The sequence below is a fragment of the Orycteropus afer genome, unplaced genomic scaffold (assembly GCF_000298275.1).
Source record: "Orycteropus afer afer isolate SDZICR_OR568_19922 unplaced genomic scaffold, OryAfe1.0 scaffold00031, whole genome shotgun sequence".
NCBI lineage: Eukaryota > Metazoa > Chordata > Mammalia > Tubulidentata > Orycteropodidae > Orycteropus > Orycteropus afer.
The window spans coordinates 10,175,615-10,195,041 of NW_006921618.1; the positions used below are offsets into that span (position 1 = coordinate 10,175,615).

A 19,427-nucleotide genomic window follows, 5' to 3' on the forward strand; every position below is an offset into this window, starting at 1 on the left:
CATAGGGGTGTGGCCTGCTTCCAATATATTTATGGACATCCTGGGAAAAGAAACACTCTTCTGTGGATCGGGATCCTGTTGTGCTGCCTACAACTGTCCATGAACCAACAATCCACCATTTGGCCTGGAGGTCTTGGTTTCATCATTCGTTGGAGTCAACAGTCAGTACACTGCCTGCCAATCTTGAGCTCATCAGCTCCTGCAGCTGTGTGAGTTGGGAAAAGCTTCTAGCTTGACTTTGATCCAAGAACTTGGGACTTGCCAGCTTCTGTGTGTGAGCCATTTTTCTAAGATAATTTTTTTTTTCTCTCTCTCTCTCTATAAGCTTTACTGGTTTTGCTTCTCTAGAGAACCCAGCCTAACATACCTAATAAACCCCATAACCATAAGTATTGTCTGTGAGTTCTGTGTGGCCATTGCAACAGATTATTGAACCTAGCAGAGAAGTAGTGAGTACTAGGGGAGGGATGGTTGATGTCAGAATTGGCAAAAGGGTTAGAGGGTGATGGCATGTCTGACCTCCACCTGATAGGAATCAGCCTTGGGCTGTTGCTATTGATCTTGATCCTTCTCCCCCATTGTGAAGTTAGAGGAGGTCTGGTGCCACCCCATACCATTTTTGGAATATCATCCCACAACTCACCTGATCTTCAGTCATTACTGTTCAATGCATCAAATCTATTTTGAGATGGTCTCTAAGTTCAGGTAGGATATACTCAAGGTTGTACTCTGGTTCTTGTAAACTTTTTAAAATTTTCTTCATCTTCAACTTCAACTTGCATATGAGCAATTGATGATCTGTTCTGCAGTTAGCTCAGGTCTTGTTCTGACTGATATTGAGCTTCTCTGTCATTTCTTTCCACAGATGTAGTCAATTTGATTCCTGTGTATTCTTTCTGATGATGTTCACATGTATAGTTGCCATTAATGTTGTTGAAAAAGGTGTTTTGAATGAACAGGTCATTGGTCTGGCAAAATTGTATTATGTGATCTCTAGCATCATTTCTCTCACTAAGACCACATTTTTCAATTACTGATTCTTCTCATTTCCAATTCTCCCATTCCAATCACCAGTAATTATCAATGTGTGTAGACTGCACATTTGAACAACTTGAGATTGCAGAACTTGGTAAAAGTCTTCAATTTCTTATCTTTGGCATCAGTGGTCGGTGCCTAAATGTGAATAATAGTTATATTAAGTGGTCTTTCTTGTAGGCATATGGATATTATCCTATCACAGACAGCATTGTACTTTGGGATAGATCTGGAAATGTTCTTTTTGACAATGAATACAACAGCATTCCTCTTCATTATTCCTGGCATAGCAGACCATATGATTGTCTGATTAAAAATAGCCAATACCAGTCCATTTCAGGTTTTTTTTTTTTTAAGAATGACTAGTATTTATTGAGCCACGCACTTAACACAATTTCTGCCTTCTTTCTTTCTCTTGCAATCTTTCTTCAACAGCTTTACTGAGATATGAGTCACCTCAATTTAAATATATTGATATAAAATTCACTTTTAAAGAGTACAATTTAAAGGGTTTGGGGTAGCGGGTCGGGGACAGGAGACATAAGTGGCAGTGGCTGGGACCCGACAGCAAGTTTCTCTCTTCTACTTCTTCCTCCCGCCTCTCTCCTTGAGGGCCAGGTGGATGATGGCACCATTAGCCATGTTATGGTATGCCAGGGAGTTTGAATTCTTGATGAAGATGCCCTCATATTGCAGCTTCTGTTTCCCTGCAGGCATGCCTGTGGCTTCGTGAATCTTCACCTTGATAACGGAGACCTGGTCTGTGAGCGGGAGGGTGAAAACCAGCACCTGCCCATTCAGTTTCCATTCTGTCTTATCTTGCACGTTGGGTACCTGGACTTTGGTGGACACTGGACCTTTGTTTCTGTGCAGGAACGCCTCCTCAGGCATGAGGCTGTCTTCCGTCTTCAGTTTCTTAGAGGTAGGCTCATCTTCCATTGGAGGCGGAGGGTGGACAGGGGGCATTGGGGCCGGAGCTGGGACCGGTGCCACAGGGGGAGCAGGCACAAAGGCTGTTGGCACAATCATGGGGGGTGGGCGGGGCGCCATAATAGGTGGGGCTGAGGGAGGGATGGGCATCACGTTGATCCTGGGCACGTGGATAATGGGCAGCATGGGGGCAATCACAGAGCCTGGGGGCAAGCGGACCATGGATGCCATCGGGGGACGGGGCATGATGGGCACGGCAGACACCACTGTGGTGCGGACTGGAGGCGGCATCGCAGGTAGCCGGGGCACTGAGGTGATGGGTGGGGCTGAGCCGGGGATGTTGGTGGCTGAGGATGGAGGTGGTGGCTGCTGGGGGATTTCATTGGGTTTGCTGGGCCCAATCTTCTCTTTGGTGTCATCTTCTGGCACCAGTCCTTTGGCCTTGTGGATAGCTTCAATCTGCTCTTGGAGGGTGATATTGGCCTGGGCAGCCTGCTGGGATCGGGCCATGCTGCCTGAGTGGCCATCCCAAGTCACCTGTAAGGGAAAGTAAAGCCACAGCTTTTCCTCTGGCTTCTGGATCTCCTCCTCGCCAATCTTCTTACCGATGGCAGTTTCCTCCACACCGAAGATATCAGTACGGCGCTCAGCCAACTGTTTCAAGCTGCAATCGATATCCAGGCCTGGTGCATACACCTCATCATCGCTCTGCTTCTCGCGGATGGAGCGGTCCCTCTGCTCCAGCCAGCGGGGGTTGAGCAGCCCAATGCGTATGTGCTCCTGCATTTTGCTGGCAGGGATTTTCTCCCCAGTAATGGGGGATATGAGATACTCATCAGGGGCGGGGGCTGGAGGCAATGGCTTGGAAGCTTTGGGGTCATAGTCCTTGCGGACAATAACTTGGTCTGGAGTTGGGGGCAGAGGCGGAGGCATGGGTGTCTCTGGGGGTGGGGGCACTTTCTGCCCTTCTTCTTCATCATCTGAACCCGGCACCGCCTGCATGGGTCCAGCTGGCATGACTGCCATGCTCAGGGCTGCCAGTCCGCCTCAGGTGGGTGAACAGTGCCGCGTCAAGACTGCTTCCTGCACAGACGGTACGAATTCAAAAAATGGCAGCGACGACGGCCAAGCGACTCATTTTCAAGGAGGCGAGGCTGACGCACTTCCGGGACCTCCCCCTCTGCTGGGCGTGGCTTCCCGTCCCCACTTCGCGTCAACTGGACGCACCCAACGCCGTTTCCATGGCAGCGGTTGGGTGCCTGGCTTGGGGTTGCTGGGGATCCTGGGAGCAACAGGCACGCTAGGGCCAGTTCCATGAGCCGACCGACCAGATCCAGGGGCTGAGGCTGCGAAGTTAGAGACAGGTGAGATATCCTACAGCTCCCCACCAGCTGCTCCTCTCACTCACCCGAGGCCCTGGCCTCTTCCTTTATGCCAAAGGCCAGTTCCCCGCTCCCTCAGACTTAACCTCCCAAGGCCCCTTTGGCCACCTCCTTAAAGCGCAACGTCCCTACTGCCTTAACCCTCTTTTTCGCTTCAGGCCCACTTCCTCCAAGCCCCTCTTCAAAGTCACCCCATTTCAGTTTACTAATGCCTAGGATATTGATCTTCAAACATTTAATTTCATCTTTGACAATTTCCAATTTTCCTAGATTCATACTTCATACATTGCATGTTCCAATTACGAATGGATGTTTGCAGCTGTTTTTTTTTTTTTTTCTCATTTTGAGTCATGCCACATCAGCAAACGAAAGTCCTCAACACTTTGCTCCATCCACGTCATTAAGGGCGACCCTACTTTGAGGAGGCAACTCATCCCCAGTTGTGTTTTGAGTGCCTTCCAAAGTGAGAGGCCCATCTTCTGGCACCATATCAGACACTGTCCCACTGCTATTCTAAGGGTTACACTGGCCAATTTTTTCACAAGTATATCGCCAGATCCTCTTCCCCCATCTGTCTTAGTCTGGAAGCTCCACTGAAATCTGTCTCCCATGGGTCACCTTGCTGATTTTTGAAATGCTTGTGGCATAGCTTCCAGCACGACCACAACATACAAGCCACCACAGTGCAAAAAAACTGATGGACCAGCCATGGCTCAATTTAGTAATTGGACCAAAATGGCTATAATGGCTGAGAACAGATTTGCAATTACTCAGGAATGTGTGAGCAAGTTGCAACATGCAATAGCTGCTTCCTAGGAAACAAATTCATGATGTGTGGAGGACTGTGTGTTTTGATACCAGTTTGCAACAAGATCAGGGCCCTAAAACACATAAAATCATGAGGAAATGTCACTTTACTCTCATCAAGTTCCAAGAATTTGCTTCTCCTGACTCAAATAAGTATAAGCTGACAGATCTGCTTCAAACTTGACACCCTGAATTTGTAGATGAGCTTGAGGAAGAAAAAGAACCAAACCAGATTTTGCTTTCAAATAGACATACTGGTAAGAAATGATCCAGCCTGTAAGCTAGTCAGTTCTGAATAGACTTGTTACAAGGGTTTAGCAAACCTGGATGATTGCCTCAATGACCCTGCCACTCATGTGGTCTGAAATACCATAAGCATTAGCATGCCACTTGCACAATCTCCAAAACTAAGTTTTCAGAATGTTGAAATAAAAATCATATAATAGAATAATAGATTGAAGTTTATCTTATATATGATTTGCAAATCAGGGTAACATATTGACTGTGTTGTTGTTGCTAGGTGCCATTGAGTCAGTTCTGACTCATAATGACTCTATGTACCATAGAACGAAGCATGGCTTGGTCCTTTGTCAGCCTTGGAATCCTTGCTATGTTTGAGTCCACTCAGTCTTGTTGAAGGTCTTCTTTTTCCCTCTGATTTACTTCTGTAGTGATACCACCTTGGAAACCCAAGGAGGGGTCGCTATGAGTCAGCTCCGACTCAATGGCAGTGAGTTGAGTTTTTGATCCTTTACTTTTACCAAGCAAGCCTAATGCCCTTCTCCAGGGACTGGTCCCTCCTGATAACATGTCCAAAGTACGTTTAGATGAAGTCTCATCATCCTCACCTCTAAGGAACATTCTGTCAGTCCTTCTTCCAAGACAGATTTGTTTTTTCTTCTGACAGTCCAGGGTATAGTGAATATTCTTCACCAACACCACAGTTCAAAGGCATCAATCCTTCTTCAGTCTTCCTTATTCATTGCCCAGTTTTCACCTGCATATAAGACAAATGAAAATATTATGGCTTGGGTGAAGCACATCTTAGTCCTCAAAGTGATATCTTTGCTTTTTAACACTTTAGAGTGGTATTTTGCAGCAGATATGACCAATGCAACATGTCCTTTGATTTTCCGACTGCTGCTTCCATGGGTGTTGGTTGTAGATGCAAACAAAATGAAACCCTTGACCACTTCAAAATTTTCTCCATTTATCATGATGTTGCTTATTGGTCCAGTTGTAGGGATTTTGATTTTTTCTTCATACTGGGGTGTAGTACACACTGAAGGCTGGTCTTTGGTCTTCCATCACTAAGTACTTCAAGTCCTCTTTGCTTTCATCAAGGAAGGTTCTATCATCTGCATATCATAGATGTTAATGAGTCTTCCTTCAATTTTGTTGCCAAATTCTTTTTCTTATAGTCCAGCTTCTAGATTACTTGCTAAGCATACAGATTGAATAAGAAAGGTGAAAGGAAACAATTTTTGGCACATACCTTTCCTAATTTTAAACCATTTGTATTTCCTTGTTTTGTTTGTTGTTGGCCTCTTGGTCTATGTACAGCTATGGTCTATGAGCACAGTTAAGTGTTCTGGAATTCTCATTGTTCACAATGTTATCCATAATTTGTTACAATCTACACAGTCAAATGAAAACACAGGTAAACATCTTTCTTTTATTTTCTGCTTTCAGCCAGGATCCATTGGACATCAGCAATGATATCCCTCATTCCACGTCCTTTTCTGAATTCTGCTTGAATTTCTGACAATTCCCTGTCAACGTACTGCTGCAACTATTTTTGAATTATCTTCAGCAAAATTTTACTTGCGTGTGATATTAATGATATTGTTTGATAACTTCCACATTCTGTTGGATCACCTTTCTTTGGAATGGGCACAAATATGGAACTCTTTCCTGGAGAAGGCTATCAAGCTTGGTAAGATGGAGGGTTGATGAAAGAGGGGAAGGCCCTCAATGAGATGGATTGACACAGTGGCTGCAACGATGGACTCAAGTATAGCAAGGATCATGGAGCTGGTGCAGGATTGGGCAGTGTTTCGTTTTGCTGTGCATAGGGTCACTATGAGTGGGAGACGACTTGACAGCACCTAACAACAACAACAACAACAACAACAGAACTCTTCCAATTGGTTGGCTGGGTAGCTATCATTCAAATTTCTTGGCATAGACAAGTAAGTGCTTCCAGCATTACATCCATTTGTTGAAACATCTCAATGGATATTCTGTCAACTCCCGGAGCCTTGTTTTTTACTAATGACTTCAGTGCAACTTGGACTTCTTCCTTTAATAACATTGGTTCCTGATCATATGGTACCTTCTGAAATGGATGAACATTGACCAACTTTTTTTGGTATAGTGACTTTGTGTATCCCTTCCATCTTCTTTTGATGCATGCTGCTTCATTCAATTTTTTTGTCCATACCAAAAAAAAAAAAAAACCCAAAAAACAAAACTCACTGCCAGCAAATTGATTCTGACTCATAGTGATCCTATAGGACAGAGAACAACTAACTCATAGGGTTTGCAAGGCTGTAAATCTTTATGGAAGCAGACTGCCTCATCTTTTGCCTGTGGAGCAGCTGGTGGGTTTGAACCACCAACCTTTCGGTTACCACCCAAATGCTTTAACAACTGTGCCACCAGAGCATATTTTTCCCATGGAATCCTTCAATACTGCAACTCAAAGCCTGATTTTTTTTCTTGAGTTCTTTTTCTTGTGAAATGCTTAGCATGCTGTTCTCTTTTCGTGTTCTAGCTCCAGGTCTGTGCACATTCCATTAATAATGCTTTACGTTGTCTCCTTGAGCTGACTAGAGAATCAAAAATGGTCTGAAGTTGAGAAGAACTTCCAAAATTCTTATAACACATTTTTTTAAAATACATTTTATTGAAATATAATTTATGAAGTGAAGTACACAAAACTAAAGTGACATGGGTCAATGCATTTTTTTTTTTTTAAGTGTTCCCTCCTCTCCCCTCCCACCCTGGTAATCAACAAAGTTTGCTTCCATATATAAACCTTTCCTTGATTTTGTACAATAATGAACTAATACTATATTTGTCCTTCTGTGATTGACTTATTTCACTCAGCATAATGTCCTCCAAGTTCATCCATGTTATGCAGTGTTTTGCAGATTCTACATTATTCTTTAGTGTTGCACAGTAGTCCATTGATAACACATCTTGTTGGTATTGCCATGGAAATGGGAAGCCAGATTAGGGTTTTTGTAATAACAATTTTCCCTAAAACAGCTTCCAGTCAGACCTTGGAATTCCTGTTTCTCCAAACTAACTGCATAGATACTTCTCCTGAAGAGCCCAATGCCTAGGGCAAAATGGTCTCCACTAACCTACTTACTAGGCTATTGCTTGGCTTAGAGGTGACTTTAGCAAACCAGTTTCTTCAAAGCTCAAGGTTCTACTAGGACACTTAAGAGCAAATGGCCGGGTGGGTCACCTCAATTCCAAGAACCCCAGAAATCTGGATTCCAGGAGAATTAAAATGGTTTCTTAAGAATTACCTTCTTACCCTCTTTCATCTTACAGAAAACCAAATCCAAAGTTTTTGCCATTAAGTCAATTCCAACTCATGGTGACCTCACGCGTTACAGAGTAGAACTGCTCCATAAAGTTTTCTTGGTTGTAATCTTTACAGGAGCTGATTTCCAGGGCTTTTGTCTATGGCCTCACTGGGTGAGTTTGAACTGCCAACCTTTAGGTTAATACCCACTCAAACCCCACTGCCATGGAGTCAGTCTCGACTCATAGCGACCCCCATTAGATTTCCAAGGCGGTAAACCTTTATGGAAGTAGACTGCGCCATCTTCCTTCCACAGAGCATCTGGTGGGTTTGAACCACCAACCTTCTGGTTAGTAGTCAAATGCCTTAGGCATTGAGCTACCAAACTGAAAAGCCAAACTCACTGCCATCGAGTCGGATCCAACCTCCTTAGGTTTCTGAGGGGCTGTCAACATGGAAGTAGATTGCCCAATCTTCCTTCTGAGGAGAAGCTGGTGGGTTTGAAATGCCAGCCTTCTGGTTAGCAGTCAAATGCCTTAGGCACTATGCCACCAGAGCTCTTTTTTTTTGGTTAATAGTTGAGTGTAACTGTTCGTGCCACCCAGGAACCTGCTTTTCTTACAGACTGTGTAGAATGTTTATTTACAAAGTTTCAGTGGTCTTGGCTCCCATTGATACATAATTTAAAACAGATTCTCCTGTGTAAAAGTTTCAGAAGGTGTGGGAACCTCTTCTTTCCCTTCTCTATTCTGTAAGGTCCAAGTACAATGTCTATACATTGCACCTCTTAGAGACGAGTTTTAGGGCTTAATAGGTTGATTTTTTGTGTCTACAATTGGCATTCCCTGCCCTTGATTCTCAGAACTGAGGGAATGAATCTTCCCAGACACCAGCTACTCTCTGTGATGGACTGTAAAGGGAACAGCTTTGAAGTTCTCTTTAGGCCTAGCTAAGGAGATGTGGTGGTGCAGTGTCTAAAGCATTTGACTGCTAACTAGAAGGTCGGGGGTTCAAACTCACCAGCCACTCTGTGGAAGGAAGATGGGGCAATCTACTTCCATAAGGATTTACCGCCTCAGAAACCCAATGAACTTTGCTATGAGTTTGGAATCGACTCGATGGCAGTTCGTTTTTTATGGCCTAGATGGAACCTCATTCATTGTGTCCCCAGGGCTTGGCAGACTAACTACCATTTATTAAATACATGTTTTGTATTAAACACCTGTGTATGTTGGCTGATCAGTATCCTGATGTTGTTTGCATCAACATTTTCCTATTTGAATTGAGAACTACTAATTGGATTGTGTTGGCCGAAAGGACTTTAAAGACCAGCTTGGGACAGGTAAAAGCTGTATCAGATGTTCTGAAGAGGTATTATGTTAACTCCTGCTTTCCAGCTCTGAGCTATGGCAGGCACTTGGTAAATATAAATGAATGATGAGGCCGGGCCTATATTTAGATGGTGCTGAGAGTATGTGATGTGGTAAAGACTTTGACAGCGCCCTCTGGAGGGCAGCCTCACTCTGCCCTTCTGGCACAGAATCTGGTTCAGACAGACTGCAGGGTGGAGTGTCCAAGCTGCAACACAGCAGCAGTCAGTCAGTGTATGCTTTGGGCAAAGCAACTTCAGGCACTCAGGAGGACACAGAAATGACTCAAATACAATAGCTGCAGGGAGCATAGAGCCTGCGCTCTGGAATCTTAAGTGTGCAGCTCTTAGCTTTAAACTAAGTCTCAGATTTTTCATCTGTACAGAGGAGATCAAAATAGTATCTAATATAAGGTGGTTGTGAGGAGTAGATGAAATGTAAGCAAAATAACAGCATAGGGGGAGGGGCACAGGAAATATCCAATACATTATACATGTATGTTTATTCAGATAAGATTCAGTGGACAACCGAAGTGAAAGAGTAATTATAGATGGTGATGGTCTCGAAAAATTTTCTAAATATTTAGTTTTTAGATTTTATTCAGACAATTCAGAGCCACTGAAGTATTTTTTTAAAATGTAACACAAGAGCAGCCATCTAAGGCATGAGAATTGGCCTCTCTTCATCTGAAGCAAAGAGGAGTGAAGAAAATCAAAGACACATGGAAACAATTAGTCCAGGAACTAATGCTCACACAAACCTCAGCCTCTGTGACCCTGAGACCAGAACTAGATGGTGCCTAGCTACCATGACTGACTGCTCTGAAAGGGATCACAATAGAAAGTCATGGATAGAGTGGGAGAAAAATGTGGAACAAAACTCAAAATCATAAAAAGACTTTTTTTTTTTTTTACTTGTCTGATAGAGACTGGGGGAACCCCCAAGACTGTGGCACCCTTCAAGCTTAGAACTCACCTCATACCCATGGCTCAACTTTCAGCCAAACAAGAGGCCTAAAAGGCGAACAATAAAACCAGGAGGGTATGCACTTCTTACAACAGTCAACCATTCAAGATCAAAAGGGCAATATTTATTTGCTCAGGGATAAAGCTCAGAAAGGAGCTCTGCTAGTGTAGTGCCTAAGGCACGTGACTGCTAACCAGAAGGCTGGCGGTTCAAACCCACCAGCCACTCCTCAGAAGAAAGAGTGATACTGCCTCAGCAACCCAAGGAGGGGTCGCTATGAGTCAGTCTTACTCTACGGCACATAACAACAACAACAATTGAATCCATAGGTAGCATGTGGTTGTTAGCAGCTTTCAGTTCTTTGTGGCTATGTTGTCGTTGTTGTTATTTGCCATCGAGTTGGATCCGACTCATTGCGACCCCTCCTTGGGTTTCTGAGGCACTATCACTATGGAAGTAGATTGCCCAACCTTCTTTCTGAGAAACAGCTAGTGGGTTTGAACCCCCAGCCAGAATTCTGGTTAGCAGTCGAGTACCTTAGGCACTACGCTACCAGATGCATAAATGCCATCTAGATTGTGAAACTTGTTTAATACATTTTTGCTCACTTAGCAACATTTAGGAGCTCTGGTGACATAGTGCCTAAGGCACTTGACTGCTAACCAGAAGGCTGGCGGTTCAAACCCACCAGCCACTCCTTGGAAGGAAGGTTGGGCAATCTGCTTCCATAGTGATGATACTGCCAGAGCAACCCAAGAAGGGGTCGCTATGAGTTGGGGCCGACTCCATGGCACACCACCACCACCACCACCACAAAAGCTCAGAAAGCAGGAAACAAAAAAACCAAACCAAACTCACTGCCATTGAGTCGATGCCAACTCATAGTGACCCCCATTGGGTTTCCAAGGCTATAAATCTTTATGGAAGCAGACTGCCTCATCTTTCTTCTGTGGAGCAGCTGTTGGGTTTGAACCATCAACCTTTTCATTAGCAGCCAGACACCTTAACCACTATATCACCACAGCTCCTTCAGAACGCAGGAAAGGAAAGGAAAGGAAAAATGGAAACAGGGAAACCTGGGGAGGAAGTGTGCTGTTACATTGTGGGCAATACATTCAATGTCGTGAAATAAAATGTATATGAATTGAATGGAAAACCAATTTGCTTTGTAAACTTTCACTCAAATCACAATAAAATGTTAAAAAAAAAAAAGTGTGCTTAGAATGGATCATCTCTGCAGATTACCATGGATGCAGCAACAGTGAACACTAAAATATCAGGATGATATCAAGCTGGGAACCAGATGGTAAGAAAGTTCTAGATAAAATTCTTTATAATATCCCAGTCTTCAATTTAGTTATTTTCACAAGTACCTACTTTGGTTGCCTGTGGTGCACAGGGTTTGATTTTTCTTTAATAAAGACTTTGTTGCTCAAAAGGAAAAAAAAAAAAAAAAAGTAACACAACGAGATGGATAGAGGACAGAGAGGAAGGAGGGAGGGGTGGGAGTGGACTCGGACTGAAACCAGAATGTTCCCTCTACACACCAGTATATTAAAAAGAAAAAATACATCTATTCTGAGGCCTTTTCCTGAACCTATTAAACATACCAACCTCCCCCCAAAAAACCCTAAAAACTCACAGCCATAAAGCCGATTGGACTCATAGCTACCTCTCCTTGGGTTTCCAAGTTGGTATCTCTACGGAAGTAGATTGCCCAACCTTCCTTCAGAGGAGTGGCATGGCTATTTATCTGGTTGGAGGTTCAGTCAGCTTCTTGAATTTTGGGGAATTACATTACACTTTCAGTAAGCTAGCAGTTGGCTTACCTTGTACATGTTATTTGACTATAATTAGCACCAGAAAGTCCCCGTGCTCAAAAATCTTTTATATATTTTATCAAATTAATTTGACCTAGAAGTGCTCCTTTAAGATACAGTAGTTTTTCTTAAGATCCATGGCTAGAACATAGACATTTGAGTTGGATTGGGGGTGGGAGGTGATTGTAGTGAAAAAACTGGACTGAAAAGCGAATTATGTGGGATTTATAAAAAGTCAATACATATAAAGCCTATAATGAGTGTAAAGTAATGACACTGGTTTTGGACCATTTACCCCAGAATTACTCATTTAAGTGGAAATTAGTGTTCTATTTTAAAACTCACTTTGGGTTAAATATACATTTACTCTAAAAAAGTAGCTCTTTTTCCTCTTCCCTTCACCTATCATACTCAACTGAACGATGGATAGTTTTTTCTCTACTTACAAATGGGACAGAAGGAAATAAGGGTGCTCTTATTCATTCATTCTCTCAACCAACTTTTACTGTGCACTTAAAATGTGCAAGGTACTGTGCTCAGGAAAATAAAACCTAGCTTTGCCGTCCAGGATGTACAGGATGCGATAAAAGGCACTAATTGAAGTTAAGGACCAGAGAGGGCAAAGGAGGAAGTTACTAACTTGAGCCAGGTGTGAGAAACGCCTTCACAAAGGAGGTAACTTTAGAATAATTGGGTTGAGGGTCAGAATGGGGTGGGGCGGACAGGAAGGAACCATATGAGGAACAGAATGCTTTGGGAATGAGAAAAGAAGTTTCGTAACTGGTAATAGAACAAATGGCTTGTCAAAAGCAGTCTGGACAGGTGGGCAGAAGGCAGGCCATGGAAAGCAACTTTTTTGAGTGGCTTCTATATATAAATTACATGTTACATGACTCAATCTAACGTTTACCCTTTAGTATTTCTCCATAAAACACACCCACTGCCATCGATTCCGGCTCATAGTGACCCTATGGGGCAGAGTAAAACTAGCTCCATAACGTTTCCAAGGCTTAAATCTTGATGGAAGCAGACTGCCTCATCTTTCACTCGCGGAGCAGCTCGTGGGTTGGAAAGAAACACGGCTCTTTTCATTAGCAGCGAAATGCGTTAACCAGTATGCCACCAGAGCTCCTCGTACTTCCCATGTGTTGTTGTTGTTATGTGCCCTCGAGTGGGCCGCAACTCATAGCGACCCCTACTTGGGTTTCCGAGGCGATATCACTGCGGATGTAGATTCCCCAACCTTCCTTCCGAGGAGTGGCTGGTAGGTTTGAACCGCCAGCCTTCTGGGTAGCAGTCAAGTGCCTTAGGCACTATGCTACCAGAGCTCCTCGTACTTCCCATAGGGGTCTAAAACTCTAATTCTGAGGGCCGCGGTGGCTCGAAGCTGATAAACCCGGGTTGAAGCAGCTTCCCGGTGGCCGGCTGACGTTCCTTTTCAGGTGGCGCCGGAGGTGCCGCAAGGGGCTCGCATTTGCAATAGGGGAAGGAGGGCAGAGTCGGCTGTGTCCTAGGGTTTACGGAGCAAGCTGTCGGACGCCTCAAATGAAGTCAGCATCAGCGAAGGGGGCCTTTGCAGAAGCGAGGGAGACGCTCGTCCACACAGGGAGGCATTACAAAGGCCGCCTGGGGCCAAAGAGTCCGGTCACCAGAGACAGCGGCGGGAAGGGACAGAGAGCCGCCTCTGCCCGCAGCAGTTATTCCCGACATGCTCCTCTCCCGGAGGATTTCAAAACCTTGGCAACAACCACCTCCCCTCCCTCTCCCCCGTTCTGCCCCAGCAACAGGCGGCGGCCCGCTTCTCATTGGCCCGGCCCCGCGCCTTCGTGTTGTCATTGGCCGCGGTGGCTCCCGGCTCCGCTTCTGCGCTTGTCGCCATCTCCATTTTGTTGGTAGAAGCAGGAGGAGGAAGTCAGATCTGAGACGTTGGGGTGGTCAGTGGCTGCCTCCTCGGTGCTCTTGAACTTTGTTGGTTCCGTGCCTCATCTCTCCCTGGAAGGGGAGGGAGGCTTCTACTTCGGGCAGGAGGCGTCGCTGCTTAGTTCCGAGCTTGAAGTCGGTGAGTGGTGGCAGCGCCGCGGGCGCGGCCATGTTAGTGGCCGCACTCCCCATTGTTGGGGGAAGGAGAGCGAAAGCAAGCTCAGGAACGCGGGGCGGGGGGCGGGGGCCGGGGAGGACCAGGTTCCCTGACAGGGGCTCATGAGAGCTGAAGCCAAGCCTCGCGTGTTCAGAGGCGAGTTTTCCGGGTTCGAGTTGTGAATGACCCGAAGCCGGGGAATGCGTAATTTATTTCAGTTTACTAAAAAAGTCTGGAAACCCCTCTTATCCTTTTTAAAAGTAAGGGCGCGTTTACTAGCTACTGGGTTTCTTGGAATGTCAAAGAGAATGAGAATGAAACCTTGAATATTACGTAGTAACTGGAATCTTACCTATTTAAGGGATTAAGATGGTTTAGGTTGTTACGGCTTGTGAAAAGTTACTTTAAAACTGAGAAGGCGAGTGTTCCTAACCAAATGAAATAGTTTGCATGATACAAACATGGTAGGAGAGGCGGCTTTGTGTGTGGTATGTCGAGATTAGAAAAGTATGCTGGGATTTTAAAAACATGGTGTAGTGTCTGCATAGAAATTTTAACCCAGTTTCTTGGCATGACTCTTAAAATTAACGCTTCTTTAGTTTGACTAACATTTCTGGTTAAAAATTCCGTATGAAATTCTGAAAGGTACTTCCCAGGAATAAGATGACAAAACCTGTAGATTCCAAAACTGATTCAAGAGTTTCTGGATTTCTTGATTCGGATAAAAGGAGTTTTTAAATCATGGTAGTTAGAAGGCCAAAGAGCCATCTTCAGGAGACATTTCCTACCTTTAGTTCAGGAAGTAGCCATTCTTAGTAATGAATTATTTCTGTTGTTAATGTAAATGATCACTTTCTCCCTTTCTTGAATTAGAAGTAATGTTTTACTTTTCTAGCTAGGACTTCTCTCAAACTTGTGTGCTGAGGAGACTCAGATGTTGGCCTCAGCTCCCAGGCTGAACTCAGCAGATCGGCCCATGAAAACTTCTGTACTCAGACAAAGGAGAGGATTGGTCAGAAAGCAACACCTATTATCCTGGGCTTGGCAACAAGGAAGACGACAGGTAGTGGAAATCCTGCAATCGGAAAAGCAGACTGAAAGGTATACAGATTCACATTGTAATGGGGAATTTTATTGGCCAAACATTTTATGATGGGCTCAAATCCTGAACCACTTTTCATTTTTAAATAGAGGATTGTTCAGATTTGTGGGTGAGTTTTTTTTTTTGAGTAAGAAAGAAATGTTTTGCATATAACACAGTGTGACAGCGTGCTTTATTTTTAGTTAAAAATACTTGAATAGCCAATTGAGTTTTCCCCAAAACTTCTGGAGTACAATTTGAGACTATAGAAGCTTTTCAAAGATAATTTCAAACTTTTCTTTCTGGACTTTGAAACAATGTTTTGTTTTCCATTCACTTACAGGTGACAAAGAAGCTGAAGATGGGTGGTGGAGAGAGGTATAACATTCCAGTTCCCCAATCTAGAAATGTTAGTAAGAACCAACAGCAGCTTAATAGACAGAAGAAGACCAAGGATCAGAATTCCCAGATGAAGATTGTTCATAAGAAAAAAGAAAGAGGACATGGTTATAATTCATCAGCAGTTGCATGGCAGGCCATGCAAAATGGGGGGAAGAACAAAGTACATTTTCCAAATAATCAAAATTGGAACTCTAGCTTATCAAGCCCCAGCTTACTTTTTAAGTCTCAGACTAATCATAACTATGCTGGAGCCAAATTTAGTGAGCCACCATCACCAAGTGTTCTTCCAAAACCACCAAGCCATTGGGTTCCCGTTTCCTTTAATCCTTCTGATAAAGAAACAATGACATTTCAACTTAAAACCTTACTTAAAGTACAGGTATAAAATAAGATAAGTACCAATGTTTAAATTTAGGTATCATCTTAAAGAATAGTCAGTGGGTCTAAAACAAATTCACTAGGGAATGTGTGTAAAACTGCTAATTAATGTAGAAAATATTAGACTCCTTGCTTCATATGTGCACTGTGATATAATCATGTCAGTGCAACTTAAAATTACTAAATACTAATATTTACTTGATAATTTTGACTAACTTGAGTGGCACTGTTCTAGTTTAGATTTGGGGAGTGGTAAAGGAATCAACTTTTTCTATTTGTTGGGGAAAATACTAATTTAAGATTATCTTAACAGATTTACTTGCTGCAAACTAGTGAATTAGATTATAAGCATCTAGCCAAGACAGAGAAATTGAGAAATTAGTTGAACATTTGAAAGTTTGTCTTACAGACACTTGACCAGTTAATACGCCTGATGTACTGCCAAAAGAAAATACAAATTTTTCTTAGTAGTTGCATTTTAGTAATTGTATAGTGGTGAATGTGGAAAGGACACTAGGGAACTAAAATGAGCCAAGATACACCCTAATGGCCCTGTTTCTTACATGCAGTAGATAGGTGTCTGCCGACAAATGCACCAAAACTATTTTTTTATAGAGACAGTATTTGGTGGTCACTGAATAGCTTACAAAATACGTTTTTTGTATTATAGCACTGTGTAAGCTATTGACAGTGATCTGGCCTCAAATCATCCCTGCAAAGTTTGCTGAAAGTGGGGGGACTATATAATGTGAACATTTTAAGTACCTAGGAAAGAGCCATGTAAATATATGTAATAAACTTGTAGCATATGTAAAGTTTTCTTGGCCTTTATCATATAAAAATAGACTATTTTAGTATGAATTTTCTGAATGTAAGACCATGGACTGTTCTTTTATACTATGGCCTAATTTTAAAGGTTCAAAATAGTTTGTTTTAAAGTTTGCCCTTGTGCTGAAGTGCCAGTGTTATGTACGTAATAATTGATTTGGTTGTTAACTGTATTTCAAAATAAATTCTACTGTAAGAAATTTTACAACAGAAAAGGTTTAAGCTGCTATAACACTTGCTATTTTTAAGAGATGTTAAATGCAGTATAGGACTATTTTTTTCCTTAAGTCCAAAGACTATTAAAGGGTCCCTCCAACCTTGTATGACTCATTTTGGTTTCCACCAATTCTTGTAACCTTTGGTATTAGTATATTGTGTATATGATACTAGTAACTGCGATACCAGTATATTTTTGTTGTAAGTGCAACCCAGGGGGACCATTTATGCAAATAATTTCTTCCATAATACCTTGATTGACAACATGTTTTACCTGACTTAAAGGTAAATGCTAAATAATAACCCAGTAAAAGTTAAAAGAAAAAATGGTGGTGGGAGGTTAATTATGAATTCTGATGGCAAAAGAGCCCTATTTTCTATTTTGGCAGTGCTTTTGATGTTCATGAGCAGAATGGCTTAAGTTGTCTCTCTCCAAATAAATCCAGATAAAATATTGTCCAAATCAAATACTGCTATCCTAAAGACAAATTTATGTACTACTTGAAAGTACAATATGCATTTGAAGCATGAAATTAAAAATAAAATCATTTTCTCCCCAGTGGTTGGTTGGTTTTCATTTAGAAAATTAAGTGCTGCGACTGCCTAATGTTTAATCTTAGGAACCGCATATTACTGAAATACAATGGGACTGCTAGTTTGAAAAAGGCAACTAATTTGCTGGTTGATGTCTACGATACTAGGACTAGAGTAACACCTAAGCAATTAAAACAGTTACTTGATAACTTCTGTCTATCCCCCATAAAACGGACATAGAATACTTGGGAAACTTCAAAAAGCTGGTTTAATCATGCCTTTCCTCTGTCTACATTTTTAAGATCTAAGTTTATGGGGAAAAAAATAGCACAAAAGAATTTAACTGGAAAGAACCACACCTGCTTTCTAATTGATAGATTCCCAAATGACAGGGTAGTGCGAACTAGTTCTAGAGGACAGATCCTGAGGCAAGGAGCTATTTTTTTTTTTTTAGGTAAACTAAAAAAAGATTGAGAGTTAAGGTAAATCAACATTTAGGTCTGTTTTCCTGTTAGGTTCCTAGTATAATTACAGTTCCAAGGATTGCCAAATCTTTATTCCGCAGTGTAATTTCACTACATTGCCTATTTCTTAGCCTCATTATCTTTGTTCGTTTGTATAACCGACTCAGGCCAAACTAGCAAATCAAAGTGCTAAGAGAATGGAGAGTGAGGGTGCAAAAAGCTTTTAATTTAAAAAACCTTACTGGCTTGAGTAACCTTGAGTAAAAAATTGTGGTTAGCCTACAGGAAGTACAGTGACAGGAATTTCCCCAATCGGCGTTCTTGTGAAAACCAAAATAAGATGGAAAAAACCTAACATGGTAGCTGGAGCCGAGTCCTTAACCTATCTTTATATAAATCCCAACAAGCTACTTTCCCAAAAACAAGCATGAGATGGGAAAAAAAAAAACATTAAGCGTTTTGATAAGTTCTAAATTTCTACTGGAATTAGTTGTTTTCATAGGCAATTACTTTGTAACACAAGGACAGAGTACAACACACTTAAAATGTGTACTCAGTCACAAGCTTACAAAAAAAGAGCTAAATTTACAAAATTTAACCCAAGTCACTGATTTCAACTCATAGCCACCCTAGTGTAAACTGCTACCATTGTTTCCAAGGCTGTGTATCTTTAAGGAAGATTACTGTATCTTTCCTCCATGCAGTGGCTGGTAAATTTGAACAGCAGACCTCTGCGTTCACACCCAAGTGCTTAACCACTGTGCCACCAGGACTCCTTGACCAGTGTTTCTCTTTCCAGCATATGATCTGAAAAAATCTAGGCATAAAAGCATTCTTTACAAACCTGTCAACTCTCAATGAAATGAATTTACATGCCTCATTTTTTATTCCACATGAAGAAGCCCAATCTTTAATACATGGGTGAAACAAATTAATACATAGCAACAACTCAATAAACAAGACCAACACTATTGGAAGAAGGGGCAGAAGAAGAAAAACCCGAGAAGGAACTTTTCCATAGTGGTAAGAGGACGTCTGTGGATGTCAGTAACTGAAGACAAATAGGTTACTTCCTTCCTATTTATTAACTTTTCACTATATAAAATGAGATCAATTTACCTCCAGGAGTCCTAAAAGCTCTGAAGGTAAAACACATTAGATTATTCCAGAACTGATGCTGTGCCGTCTCAAGTAACAGCCTCTCCCATTACAAAATACACCTCAGGATATGGTAAAGAACATGTTCAAAGAGACAATTTTGGAAAAGCAGGCTTCAAAGAGTGAGTCACAGTAGCTGTGACATCTCAGATTACAGTTGATCTCTTAAGGTTTCCCACCCAGAAGTTACCAATTATCTTACAGGCTGGAAAGAGTGAAACAGTGTCGGCATGACAATGTTCTGATCTATAAAATGGGAATAGTACTTTTCTTCGTTTAGCATTAAAGAAAAAAAAAAGCATACAGCTTGTTCAGTGCTTAGTAATACGGCATAAATTAAAAGCACAGAAGATAAAGTATCTCATTCTAATTCAACAGCTGCCAAAGCCACACTGGCCTTATTTTTTAATTTAAAAGATATCTTCCAGCAAAAATAGA

General features: G+C 42.2%; 1 protein-coding gene across 1 annotated transcript; it reads right to left on the bottom strand.

Annotated features, from left to right (window-relative positions):
* Positions 1-1,617: 1,617 nt before the first annotated feature.
* On the bottom strand, positions 1,618-2,991 carry LOC103192815 (splicing factor 3A subunit 1-like). The gene has a single exon (XM_042780273.1). It carries the CDS (start codon positions 2,989-2,991, stop codon positions 1,618-1,620), a length of 1,374 nt encoding a protein of 457 aa, XP_042636207.1.
* Between the last annotated feature and the right edge of the window lie 16,436 nt (positions 2,992-19,427).